At 44.3% G+C, this 14,164-nt stretch overlaps 2 protein-coding genes across 2 annotated transcripts in view; both read left to right on the top strand.

The window, feature by feature from the left end:
• The window catches only part of dst (dystonin), a 91,243-nt gene that overhangs the window by 42,679 nt on the left and 34,400 nt on the right, over positions 1-14,164 (top strand). Inside the window, exons 34-48 of the mRNA XM_070840652.1 lie at positions 429-517; positions 598-706; positions 4,683-4,709; positions 7,496-7,648; positions 7,748-7,981; positions 8,119-8,403; positions 8,907-9,455; positions 9,681-9,857; positions 10,681-10,804; positions 11,264-11,472; positions 12,091-12,408; positions 12,498-12,664; positions 12,777-12,933; positions 13,336-13,462; positions 13,629-13,679. Coding sequence (XP_070696753.1) covers positions 429-517; positions 598-706; positions 4,683-4,709; positions 7,496-7,648; positions 7,748-7,981; positions 8,119-8,403; positions 8,907-9,455; positions 9,681-9,857; positions 10,681-10,804; positions 11,264-11,472; positions 12,091-12,408; positions 12,498-12,664; positions 12,777-12,933; positions 13,336-13,462; positions 13,629-13,679 — 2,776 coding nt within the window. The remainder of the gene's footprint in view (positions 1-428; positions 518-597; positions 707-4,682; positions 4,710-7,495; positions 7,649-7,747; positions 7,982-8,118; positions 8,404-8,906; positions 9,456-9,680; positions 9,858-10,680; positions 10,805-11,263; positions 11,473-12,090; positions 12,409-12,497; positions 12,665-12,776; positions 12,934-13,335; positions 13,463-13,628; positions 13,680-14,164) is intronic.
• LOC139211253 (dystonin-like) lies at positions 4,859-6,616 on the top strand. Its single transcript, XM_070841540.1, has 5 exons — positions 4,859-5,468; positions 5,570-5,716; positions 5,831-6,046; positions 6,127-6,270; positions 6,356-6,616. Exons 1-5 carry the CDS (start codon positions 4,929-4,931, stop codon positions 6,614-6,616), a joined length of 1,308 nt encoding a protein of 435 aa, XP_070697641.1. The 5' UTR covers positions 4,859-4,928.

Below are 14,164 nucleotides of genomic sequence, written 5' to 3' on the forward strand. Positions count from 1 at the left end.
TTAAATTGCAGTGTAATGACGACAGATTAGAATTCCTCCTTCATTTTCTTTTCTTTTGTAAAATTCTGAAACCATCTGTATGAGGACACTGGAGGTGTTTCTAATATTCTGTCTCTCCATGTCTCCAGGGTGTGAAAAAAATAATGCACCCAAAAACTGAATATTTATAGAATAGCTGCTCTATTTGGTTGCATTACTTTGTGTATGGGCTTCTATCTAATCTAGTCTTTAATAATTCAATAATTGATATATCTTATATGAATAAGTCAGTCAGAAAACGTCAGTCTTTTTAAAACAACTCTAGTGTGAGCATGTGTTTACTATAATCACATTGGTGACAGCAGTATTATTGATATCTACTCAAAACAGTAAAGGAGACTGAATGTGCTTCATGCAAAGCGTTAATGCATCACTGTTTGATATTCTAGGTGTCAGTGGAGGAAATGGTCACTAAGAAGGAACAAATAGCAGAAGCACTGAGGGCCACACAGATGATGCTGAACAAACACAGTGACAAGTAAGTGAAGCCGCTGTGATCGACTTTGTCCACCGTTTGAAGTCTCAGCCTCACTCTTTTATCATTCTGTCTCCTCACAGGATGACTGAAGAGGAAAGAGAAAAGGCCCAGGAGCAGCTGAAGGCACTCAATCAGGCCTACAGTGACCTCTCCCAACACTGTTCGGACCAGACGACCTCTGCAGAAGAGGTTGGGCAACAGGCTGCTTGTTCTATTCAGCGGTTTGCATTTGTGTCCTATAATGTGTTGGAAAACAGCGGCACCTGATGTTCAGCTGCATGACTAACCTTTCTCCTCCTCCTCTTCCTCCTCGTACGGTGTGAGCAGCTGTCTTTTGCTCTTCTTATTCTCGTCCACTGGATCATTAGAGACAGAAATCAAAGACAGTTGAAGCTCAGAGAACCTGAGTATGCTGTAAACATGCTTCGGCTTTGGTCTGAAATTTCACGGTTTTCTTTTTATGTGCTTGACTTGAAACGTCAGCCGGATAACAGATATGACACATAACCCTGTACCTACAGTATGTGATGTGACTAACTACCCTCTTTTTGCAAGACGCTGGACACTGCACTCCCAGATGCATGATAGCTTTAAATGTGTTATTCGTCACTCTCCTGTTGCAACCCTGATGCGGTCTTGCATTTGTGTACACGATGTTCTAACATGCCCGTGTTTGTCCGCTGGTGAGTACACGTTTTGAAAACTTACTGCACAGTAGTTACAGTAGATAATACAGCTTTTGATGATGAAAACAATCCAGTAATTTGTAATTTTCATTTTCCTGTAGGATTTTAAGCCCAGTGATGCAGGACATGGGACTGGACTGATGATCCACATAACTGGCTTTGCACCCCCAGAGGCCCCACCTGAGTCCTCCAGCCTCTTTCAGTGTGAGCCACGTGTCGGTCTGGACTGGAATGAAGCTTCCCAACAAGATCTTGTTTATAAATCCACTCTGAACCACTTCCCAGAGTTGAACCAAATAAGCAAGTGCATACAGAGTTCAGATGTCTCTTCTGTGTCGCTCTCCGACATCGCAGCAGCGAGGGAAGGGTCCACGGGCGAGGACTCGATCCTCAAGATGATGGAGGTCAAACAAGCCAGTGATGGACTGAAGGCGTGCTACACAGGGGACACACTGACCCTGGAGAGGGCATTTCAAGGTGGTTTAATACCTGCTTCTGTCTATGTAAAGATTCTTCAGAGGCAAAAGACCTGTGAGGGTGTGATGAATCCCAGCGGTGCTGAAGATGTGTCCCACTTAGAGCCTGCGCAGGTCAACAGACTGATATTAGAGTGCCTCAGCAGAAATCAATCACTGACATCAGGGAGGGATATTAACACTCTGAGGTCTTCTCATGATGGGTTAAGTGATCAGGAGGCCGTGTCAAGGCTGTTAGCTGCTCAGGATGTAGGCGACCCCAACAATATACCTGCGGTGTCAGAGGATGCTATGAGCAGCATTGGGAACCTCCAAAATAGTGACGGGCTAAAGTTGGATGCAGCCGTCCAGTGTGATCTGATGAGCTCGAGCAGCACGCTCACTGTGCTTGGAAATCAGCGGCAGTTTTTAGGGGTTGTGTTGCCTCCCTCTGGGGAAGATCAAACTGTGTCCACCTCATTCCAGTATGATCAACAGATCACCACCGACGAGTTTACCAGCAGACTGTTCAGTAATCATGAAAAAATAACAGCTTTTTACATTCCAGAAAAGTCAGAGGTGGTAGATTACACCTCGGCCGTTAAAAGCGGTTTTATCGACAGTTATTCTGCAGAAGTTTTGAAATCTATAGAAATTCCTGATGTATTTCCTGACGCTGATCACCTTAATGAAAAGTTCTCGTCTTGGCTCATGTATAAAAAGCTCACAGCTGATGGATGCCGTCATGCTGCAGATTGGTCCAAAGTTGATAACATCCCTACTTACACAGAGGCAAAGCAGTTATTCACCACCTACGTTATGATGAACAGTTACATAGACCCTGATTCAGGCCAGAGGGTCCTGATACTCGATAGACAGCTGAGTAAAATGGTTAAAATCTTTCTTGAAGATTCAGTATTTTCGGAGAACACTGAGAAAAACGTAACTTCTCTGACTCTAAATGTTGGACATCATTCAGAACAGGTGGATTTAGAGACTCCGCTGCACATAAATGAGGAAACAGAGGAGTTAATGACATGCGACCAACCCATCTGTGACCCTCGTCACTTTGTTTCCTCGGGCAATGGAAGAATTACCTTTGAGGAGAAAATGCATGGAAATGAGAAAGCTCTGAAACAAGATCCTGTGAGGGAAAATGTCGTAGATAACGACGCTGACATGGACATCACAGAGCCTGGTGCAGCAGAGAAAAGCACGTGTCAGAACAGCACAAACAGGTGGACGTCAGGGGAATTTGCTGAGAGAATTTGCAGAAATGATTTCCAGATGGATGTTGAAGGTGCTGGTGATGATGACCTTGATACTCCGGTGATGACGGTCCCTCCCGGTTTATGGTCTGTGAGCAGAAATGTTCACTCTCCTTCAAGGGTGTTTGATTCCTGCCCTCAGACGCTACCGTACTACGACCCTGACTCACTTTGCTGTGAGTCAGAAGGCTCACGCAATACCCAAGCTGCGTTTTTATGCTCCGACGACTTGGAGGGTGAAAATGAGCGGGACTATGCCATTCAGCTTCTGGAGGCACAGATGAAAGAAGGGGGCATTTTAGATGTCACCTCTGGGAGACGCTATGACCTGGAGGCAGCTCTGTCTAAGGGCCTAGTTGATGAGAGGACAGCGCTGAAGCTGCTTGGCCTACAGTCGGGTGAAAAAGGAGGGGTTGTGGAAGATGAGGAGGGAGCGGTGAGTGTTTTAAAACAGGCAGCGTCAGATGGATCCACATCCTCAAATATTGTTCTTCACATAATGGAACAACAGATGATATTGAGGTCTGGTTGCACCATTAGTATCAGTGAGTCACTGCAGTCTGAAGTAGTTGAAGATGAGAGTGTTGGTGGGATCTTTAACTCAGACCCCACAGCCAGCATTTACCCAGAAGAAAACTGGGCTTACTCCATCTCTGATGATCATAATTTAGGCTTAATTAATATCAGTGACACTGAAAATATGCCACAGGTGACTGAGAAGAAGGTTGCTGTCATGGTGCTCGATCTGACCAATGAGGAGGCTGATAACGAAGAGTTAGACAGTTACGAAGGGGATTCAGAAGTGATGAGTAATTATCTACATCATTTCCCTCCCTGGGTTGGTGGTCACGAGTCTCTGATGATCTCATCCCCCTTGTGGAGTCAGGTTACTGCAGAGTGTACTCATCATGGGGATAAATCACCTTTACAGGCTGGAGACGGTGACTCACTGGGTGTAATCAATAGCCGGCCGACAGATGAAGCTGATGTATTCAGCGTTGTGATTGAAAACTCTGCTCCAGCTACTCAGTCACGTCCGTCCGGTCCGAGCGACAGAACCTTTGGCATCAGTGCTGATCCAGAAAGCCAGACTCGATATGCCGCTAAATCTGGCAGCCCGCTGTTTGATAATTCTTTTGTAATTGCTGGATATGATGTCCAAGCGGGAAATGAGACCGTTTGTGAGAGTGGATTAGACATGTCCTCATCACAGTGCAACGTGTTATCTGAGGAAAGTAGAGCAGAGAGTGACACGAGTGCAGCTCAGTCACCTTGGGACAGCGAGCCAACTCCGAGCACAGATTACTCATCGCCCTGGGATGCGGCTCAAAGTGCAGTTGCATCCAGCGGTAACTGTAGCTATGACAACAACATCGCAGAAGATGGCAGCAGAAGCCGATCGGCTCAGCGATCAGCTCCTCACCCAGAAAGTGATTTTAGGGTTGAATGTGAGCCCAGGTGCTCTGAAAATCAGAGCGAGCTCGTCGGTGAGAGATCCCCACAGTCACAGGCGCCTTCTTATGAAGTGGGTCACAAGAGTTTTGATGTCGGAGATTCAGAGCTCTTCTCTCAAACTATGAGCAGAGTTCCTCTTGAAACAGTGGTGGTCGGTAAAGATTTGGGAAGTTCACAGCACGGTGCTACAGATGATGCTGAGTTTAACACAGACAACGTTTCCCCAGAGAGGCAACAGGGGGGCACTTTAACAAGTCATACACAGCAGATCTCTGTGTCAAGGAATGGTCACACAGCAGAGACAGGTGATGTAGATATTGGTGGAAAAGTGTCAGAGATTAAATCAGGACAGTTTGAAGCTCCACTGGGAGAGAGGTTGGGATCTGATATTCTACCAGAGAACCAAACATTTGATTTGTGTGCTCCTGAGCATCCCAAGGCGGTTACTGAGTTCCTGTCAGACAGTTGCATGACGTCTGATGTTTCATGTTCAGCTCCATCAGCGTTATCTACGGCTGTAAGGACACGTGTAGACGACCAAGGGACAATGATTCCAAGTGGGACTAATGTCAGTGATTTGCAAAAGGCACAAACTGGAGACAGTGAATGCAGTGCTGCTTTAGTTCTGAATATTCCACAACCTGTAGAAAAAGGCAGTTTTCATGAGAGAGACGCACCGCAGGGACCCACAGAGAGCAGCCACCCAGACCTTCTCACGGATTCGCTGAAGCAAAATACCAGTTCAACCGACAACGAAATAGAGAACTCTGAGCTGATACTGCAGGGAGAGGAAGTCTGTGAGCAGACAGAACGACCGGATACCCCAAATATCCAGCTGCAGCTGCTGCAGGTTCTTAAGACTGTTTCCTCCAGCCAAGACCTTTCAATGCTTCAAGAAGTGATGGAGACTCTGAACAGTGCTCTGGGGGGTGACTCCCAGGAGGACCGGCGGCACATCCTGGAGAGCATCAGGGAGGAGAGCTCGGAGGGAGAAGATGAGGGCTCAGCAGAAGATGACAGACATCAGCCGTCCCCTCAGCCGTCTGCCGGCTCGGATGCCTGCAAAGTCGAGCGGGTGAAAAATAAGGTACATTATTTTAGTTTGTTTATTTCAGCCAACCTCCTCCCTCAGTTTTTGACTCAAGTAACAGCTGCTGCACTTTTGTCGTGTGGTTAATTTTCCCACAGCTGTTCTCCATCCAGGATTACTTGGAGTGTGTCGGGAGGCTGCAGGATCACACTGATGTTTTAGATGATGTCAGAAATGACATTTTAGCCCAGGCAGCCATGGGCAACAACATGGAGGAGCTGCAGATCCAAATAGAGGAATGTCAGGTTAGAAGTGAACTGATGCACAGTTGTCATATATAAACTACCATCAAGCTATATGAGTTGTTGTCTTGACATACATACGTGTAAGATCCTGACCAAATGTGCTCTTCTATCCAGTCTTTGGAGTCCCAGCTCTCTAGACTGGCTGGTGTTCTGACAGCAGATATGGATAAAGCCAAACAGCTCTTAAATTCTGCCGATGAGGGCATTCCCATCCAAATCCATCAAGATTTGACCTCAACATATCTGGAGTTAGAGCCAAACTTCACTGCTGTTTCCCAAATGTGTGCAGAAAGGAGACACTCCCTAGATCAAGCAATGGAAAAGGGAAAGGTCAGTGTTCATTTCTAGTAAATTAGATAGAATGATTCAATAGTTACATCAGCTGTTGACTACTTTAAATGTGATTTTAGGTACATTTGGAAACAACGTATCACAAAAACCTTTGTGATCTTGATGAAGTAGCGAAACTCATCCAGACCAGCTCTGAGATTTGTGCCGTGGATTTAAACGAATGTGATGTGGACACACTGAAACACTTGATTCAGCAGAATCAGGTATCTTTCAAGTCCAATTAAGAACGTGCAATATTTATAGTAACTAGAAAGCAGAAACTCGACATATCTCCATCTTTTCTTTCAGGACACACAAAGCAATTTGCTGAAAGAAGCCAGGCTCAAGTTAGAGGATGTCACGTTTGACATCCAGTGCTTTATTTCTGAGCACGCTCAGTTCCTGAGTCCAGCTCAGAGCAGTTACCTCCTGAAGTTCCTCAGCAGCACTCAGCGAGCATTCAGGGACCAGACAGAAAAGCTTGTTGCCCAGCGGAGCGCTTTAGATGTCCTACTGGACACCCAGGAGAGGGAAGACCACGAGAAGGTCTGCCTGTGGATACACAGTTGAACACACAGTTGTTCGTGTTTGGTTTGAAAATGAAAAGTAAAGTTGATAATTTCTTTATAAGGTGTGTTACAGGTCGGTTGTTAGCGTTGGTATCGTAGCATGATCGGTGAATTAGAATAAAAAGTAGATCAGCTCAAACACAGTCAGTGAGCAGACAGGTCATTCATGACATTTCACACACGTCACATTATCACTACACATATTGTCAATTCATTCTATACAGATGTTTAACTTTTATGTCAGTTTTTATGGATTTAAATTGAAAATTAGACAAATAACCAGTGTTTAAAGTTTTTTTAATCCTAATGTTTCAGTGTATTTTGTTAAAAGCACTCTGAAGTGAATGACTTTTGTTTCCAGGACTTCTGCTGTGAATCTAAATGTCTAAATGTTTAGGGAAAATAACTATGTTGCATGAATAAGTGCTTCATCACTGCTGCAGACTAACCGCTGTGCTGGTTGTATTCTACAGGCCTCCAAGACACCAGTGAACAATTAACAGTGGACAGAATGCATCCTCTCTGTTGGAGCACAAACCCATTAACACCCTGCACATAATGTCCCTTTGTGCTTTTTACTATCACGACACCAAAGTGGCGACGGGCAACGAAGCATGTTTACAGCATACTAGATTCTCTTATGATGAAGGAAAATATACACTGAAGCAGATTTTGCATGTTACCTCTAAGTGCTTGAATAGTCTCTCCTCCTTTGTTTGATGTCCGTGTCGACTCAGACCACAGGAAGTAACCCTTTATGTGCAGTTTCATGTGAATGTTTTATTGAGCACGAATGTGAATTTGCTTAATGACCTCTAATTGCGTTTCGTTGTCAAATGTGATATTTACTTGGTGTTTTTTTCTTCTTCTTCTTGGACAGTCTGTATTGGAGAAACACAAAGAGTTTACAGAGAAGTTGGAGGAAGTGTGTGATAATCTCACCCTGACAGAAAACCATCTGATTGGTCATCAGCAGCAGGCTGAGAATGCTGAGAGTGTCACCGACCTGCAGCAGTACCAGCAGGAGCATCAGGTTTGAATAAATCCCCTTTTCTTTGTTTTCATCAGTTAAAATCACCTGTTTTTTTTCCATGACCCTCTTCCTGCTGCTTTATGCCTGTCTGATATCAAGGCTCTGCAAAAAGATGTATTGACAAACGCCAGTGCCTTGAATGAGGTCATCACCGGTACTAAAAAGTTTCTGGAGGAGAACCGCAGCAAGCTGACTCCAGATCAAATCGCCGTCATTGAAAGCAAGTTGGAAGAGGCTAAAAGCAAAGCCAAGCTCATCAACCAGCGGGCCGAGGAGTCCAGGAAAGACTTGGAGAAGGTTGTTACCACAGCCATAAAACAGGAGAGTGAAAAGGTCAGAGTTCAGATTACCTCCATTTCGGTTAAAAAAGGAAAACTATTTCATGCACCAGGATCCAGATACTTGTTTCAGTATAATCAGCGTATTTCTAAACTCAGTGTTGACATAAAATATTCTCTCTGTCTTTTCAGGCAGCAGCTGTTGAGCGGCTTGAGGAGAGTAAGAACAAGATTGAAGGTCTCCTGGACTGGATATCCAACATAGGGAATGAAAACGAGAGTGGTCTGGATCAAACTGACCATATAAGTAAAGAGAATGGAAACCTGCCAGAGGAAACCTCAGCCAAGGGACTGATAGGAGAGGATGACGATGCCAATGGAAACGCTTTACAGACCGCTGAGAAAGATTTTGGCAGAGAGGCCGGTGGCAAGAACGACGCCTCCCTGGACCTGGATAAGCAGCATGACAGGGTCAAGGTATGGGTGGTTTGCTGTCAAAATGTGAAAATTCTCTAAGACACACAGAATGTTTGCAGGTACTGACTTTCTGTCTCAACGGTGCACAAGTTACTTAAAATTTCAGGGCATCACTTAAAGCAGATCATCATGGTTAAATCTACACGATTAGCAGCACTGTTTAAACTTCTAATAAAGTCATTTACTGTGTGTGATAATCAGGTTCTAAATCTGTTAAATAGTAAATGTTTATAAGGAATTATTGAAGCCAAAGAAAAGATTAAAAAGATTAAAGTACAACTTGTTACTTGTTATTTTATATTAGATGAGATGGATGACAGTGTGAAATCTACATACAGGCAGTTTAATGTGTCAAATTGTGTCAGTAGTATCCAGCTGGCTTAAAATTTGAGATTAAAGAAACAGGAAGAGGGAATCTTAAATCTTGGAACAACATTTAAAGCCAGTAAAGTGATAATTGTAAATGGATGATCATGTTAAATGATGTTAAAACGTTCCCACAGGCCCGTCATCAGGAGATCCTGTCCCAGCAGCAGGATCTGATCATGGCCACCCAGTCTGCTCAGGCTCTGCTCGACAAGAAGGCTGACGTGCTGTCTGCCGAGGAGAAGGAGAAGCTGCAGAAGAACATCCAGGAGCTGAGAGGACGCTACGAAGCCTCTCTCACGCAGACTGAGCAGCAGATGAAGCAGCTGCAGTGTGTCCAGGAGGAGCTGAAGAAGTTCCAGGGTGACTGTGAGGAGTTTGAGGGCTGGATGAACCAGGCCGAGGGAGAGATGGAGGAGCTAGGAGCTCCTGCAGGCTCCCTCAACATCATCAGTGATAAACTCCAGCGACAGAAAATCTTCTCGGAGGATGTCATTTCTCACAAAGGGGACCTTCGCTTCATCACCATTTCAGGACAGAAGGTGCTGGATGTGGCTAAAGCCTGCGGACTGAATGACCCTCTAGCTAAGAATGCTCCGCTGCACGTGGATACTTCAGGAACCTGCTCTGCTGTCAAGGACAAGTTGGATTCAGCAGCCAGCCGATATAAAACACTACATTCTCAGGTATTTATGGAGACTGCGGTCATCAGATGGGTCCTGACAGGCTGCAATGACTTATTCTTACCACTGGGTGGAGCGTTTGCATTGAAAATAAAAATAATAAGTCTTCACAGTGTCAGAGAAATTTTTCCAGTTTTCCATCTAATGGTCATTGTTATCTCAATGAATATCTAGTTATCTGCTTTCTGAATATTGCATCTCATACAGTATGATTTCCTTTTCTTGCAGTGCAATCAGCTCGGCAACAACCTCAAAGATGTGGTTGACAAATACAAGAAATATGACGACTCGAGCGCTGCTCTGCTGAAGTGGCTCAACAGCTCAGAGGACGAGGCGAGAAAGCAGCAATCGGAGGCCATAGCAGCTGATCCACAAACACTACAGAAGCAGCTGGAGGAGACCAAGGCAAGAAAAACCACAAGCCAGGGCAGCAGTGCTGAGACCTAACGTCCAACTTCAGCATTTTGTGTTGAACAACTCAGATTTATGAAAAAGCTCTTTTGATTTTGTTGTTCAGGATGTTAAATTAACATATTTTTCTTTACAGTTCAGTTAAAAAACACTGACTGATTGAGTTCACCTTGCCTGAGCTAGAAGTTGTTCTTCCCACAGCTTCCATCAACTCTATTAATGGATATTAAGTGATGGATGACCCGTATAAATAAAGGAAGAATAACTTTATTTAGAAGTAACACATGCAAAACTTGAAGCAGTGACTCGGTTACAAGGTCACGGCACAATAGACCTGTCTTACCATATACAGTGTTTCCACTGACTTAAGTACAACACAGTTATTTTTAGCTCTGTGTTCTAATTCAAACCCACATGTGAATAGTTTAACTCCAGTTATTTGCAGCCTACACACTCCTACAGGAGGATAAGAAAGCAGGCTGTCTCTGTCAAAGCTTTTGGCTGCAGTTAGCCTGAACATTTCTCTGTAGGGAGGTAGTGGCTTACAGCATAGATATACCCAGATAAGAGGCGCCTGTGGGCCAACCAAGGAGCGCTGGAGCTTTGGGTTTGGTTACAAATCACTGCAAAGAATCTGAGGCCTTTAAGTCGAAGCAGGTCCATCTAACTACACCTGTGGAACAGTTCCGCCAGTGTTGTCCAGACATCATTGCACTCACGGTTGTTTTGTTATCCGGTGAAATGCAAAATGAACATTTTTCTTTTATGTGCATACAGTTTTATTCTCTCTGACCTCTTCTTACGTATTGACCCACAGGCCCTACAAGCTCAGATGACAGGACATCAGACTGCGATTGATACACTACGCAAAACGGCTGAGTCTTTGGTAACATCTGAAGGAGACCTGCTGAGCAACTCAGACGAGATCCAGGAGACAGTAGGTGAGGCAAAAATCAAAGTAGGAAGCAGGACTTGCAGCGTCTACAGTAACGTAATGGGATTAGGATGAATAATAAATCATCAGATTACTGATTTGAAAGTGCAGTTTCAAAGTTCATGCATTGCTTTGCAGCTTGTTACTTGTTGATATGCATGCAGACTGTACATTGGTAGCAAGTAAAAACGTACCCCGAAGAGTCCAATGTTCCTTTTGTGAAATTAACACGAGCTAGCAGCGTGAAATTTGGCTTTTGGAGTGTCTCATCTGTATTCCTTAATTGCTTTCTTGGCTTACACGTAAAAATGCTTTTAAACCTTTTCCTGAATTATAGCCTTAACAAAGTAATTCAAGCCAAATAGGTTTCTGCTTTGGTTTGAAATGTTTATCTCACAAATTTGTCCCAGACAATGAGAGCATGTTCAGGTTTAAACATAACCTGATTTGTTTCCACACATTGTAGACGACATAGTTGAGCGCTATGACAACCTGTCCAAGTCTGTAAGTGATCGAAACGAGAAACTGCAGATCACCCTGACGCGCTCCATGAGTGTCCAGGACGGTTTGGATGAGATGATGGGATGGATGGAGGGAGTGGAGGCCAGTGTGAAAGAGAAAGGCCAAATCCCCCTGGACTCTGCCTCTATTGGAGACATCCTCAGCAAAGAAGCAGTATGTATTCATGCCATCATTTCAGCGCTCCAGCAGCTGTATCGTCTCTCTGCTGCGCTCCATCACGCCGTCACTGATTGCTTTTGTATTCTACCTGCTCTGTATTCACTTAATGTCGCTATTAAACCTGAGCTGTCAGGGACTCCTCACACCCGGGACACTACCTCTTCCAACTCCTTCCCTCAGGCAGACGTTTCAGGGCAATAAAGTCTAGCACCAACAGACTAAAGAACAGTTTCTACCCCAGAGCTGTCATTGCCCGAAATAAATAACAACAACACAACCTGAACAAGACAAAACACCAAAAATACAACCAACCAAAGAAAGGAACGTTCTTTCACCTATTTATATTTTTGTATATACTTTTTTTATATATTCTTTGTACATATCTTTTTTTATTCTTCAAAAAATCCAACGTTAATACCCCCCCAGTACAGTTTTTGCACTAAAGTTTATTCCTTCGTTCTTTTGCACTATTCTGTATTTTGCACCTTCCGTTGTTTGCACCGTCCACGAGAGCTGCTGTTTTTTTATTTCAATTTCGTTGTGCTTCTTTGCACAATGACAATAAAAGAATTCTGATTCTGATTCTGATTCTGATTCTGATTCTTTTTTTAGGCATTAGAGCAGGACATAGCAAGTCGCCAGAGCAGCATCTCAGCCATGAAAGCCAAGGTGAAGAAGTTTGTGGAGACGGCAGATCCCCCTGCTGCTGCCCTCCTGCAGTCTAAGATGGACGCTCTCTCCCAGCGCTTCTCCGACGCCTGCGACAAACATAAGCAAAAGATTTCACAGCTGGAGCAGCTAAAGGAAAAGGTTGAACAGTTTGAGGAGGTCGCCGACAAAGTGCAGCAGTTTGTCGTGAAGCGTTCGCAAGATCTACAGGAGACAGACGGGCCGGGGAAAACGTTCAATGAACTGTCGCAGCTGATGCAGGTGAGTGTGCTGCTGCTGCTGCTGCTGTTAGGTGTCTGTCAGTAGTGCAGTGTTCCCATCGAAAACTGGCTTTTGTAATTCCACTGCAGAATACTAAAGCTGAGATGGCCGAACATGCCAGTGATTTGGAGAAGCTGCAGAGCCTGTCCAAGGAGCTGTCTGAAATAAGCCCCGATGGAAACAAAGCCCAGATCCAGAGCAAGATGGACAATCTCTCAAATATTTTCAACAACTTTAAAGCCACGGTCAAAGAAAAGTAAGTCGGGACAGCGAATGTATTTGTATTTTTTCACACATCCGTTTTCTTGACATTAATGTTGGTCACACACAGATGGATGCGTGACATTGTTGATTGTTGTCTACCACAGGGAGGAGGAGGTGTCATCCTGTCAGGACCAGCTGGGAGAGTTCAGATCTGCAGCCAGCGCTCTCACCAAGTGGCTGGAGCAGACCAGTGAGAGCGTACCTGCAGTTCAGCCAAGCAGCAGTGTCAAAACTCTGGAGAAGGACCTGCAGATAGTCACTGTGAGTCATGAGATGAATAAAAAGTCTAACCTCTGGCACAATAGTGTTTTGCAATACATAGATGTACTGTAAGTGCATTCTAATAGATTATAGTCCCGTCCTCCCTAAACTCCCCACTATCACTCTGCTCTCTCTGCCAACTCGTGACAGATGGATGACAAGTGTTTACACAGGGCAGATCTGGGAGTGAAGCACTATGTTGTCCAGTAGAAAGATGATGTTACAGAGAAGATCATAGAAGTAGATGCAGAATCGAGCGTGAAAAGCAAAAAAGAGAAGCTAAATCATCCATTTTCTCTGGTTTATTCTCACAGGACTTCTCAGACATCACCGTTTGCCTTCATGTCTTATCAGTGCCATGCTCCTATGTAATATTTATCTGTCTGATCAATCTATCATCAGGGATTATTAGATGAATGGACATCCAAAGACCCTGCTGTCCAAGACCTGAACAGTAAAGGATCAGCGCTATGCAGCCTCATCACTTTCCTCACATCCCCTGCCAAGACAAAGACCCCTAACAAGTCAGGTAAACGTCAGCACACTTAACCTCACAGTTTTGAATCTTTCACTGGAATGGGAAGCATGGTGTTTGGGTGCTGTATAATCACTAACCATTAGAGATCATGGAAAAACCTTTTGGGAACAGTCCTGCTAGTCCTTCACACAAGCTTTGTCTTATGTCTTTGCATCAGCTCTTACTAACGGTGGTGGTCCAGGGAGCCATTCCTACCTAACCAATAAAGGTAATACGTCTGTATGTTGCTGCTGCTGAGGAAATATATAGTTTGTAGTCTGCTGTGTTGGTATCATGGCTGGTTTTCAACACACTGTTATTGCTGTGGTGCTCGTAAGCCAAACATATAGCAGCTTCTGATTGTGAGTAATAAGACAGAGGGAGCTTATTGCTGTTTTTAATGTCTCTATTGGGCAATTAAGACTCAACTCCACAGGATGTGAGTTATTTCATGAATTTCTATTGAGCTTTTTCATGAAATAATCTGAATTTAAAGGCCCAGCATCCATTCACACCCTCACACGCACACACAGAGGACATATGATAAGAATAAATGGGAGCTACGCTCACTGGGCCTCGTACATTTTTCCACGTGAGGTTCACTGAAACCCTTCTAACTGCACAGATTTGTCATGAATTACTGACTTCAACTTGATGAATGCCACCTGTTTATATTCCCAAGATCTCACACCCCCAAAAACCTTCAGAAGGCTC

This window comes from Pempheris klunzingeri, chromosome 12 (assembly GCF_042242105.1).
Source record: "Pempheris klunzingeri isolate RE-2024b chromosome 12, fPemKlu1.hap1, whole genome shotgun sequence".
Taxonomy (NCBI): domain Eukaryota; kingdom Metazoa; phylum Chordata; class Actinopteri; order Acropomatiformes; family Pempheridae; genus Pempheris; species Pempheris klunzingeri.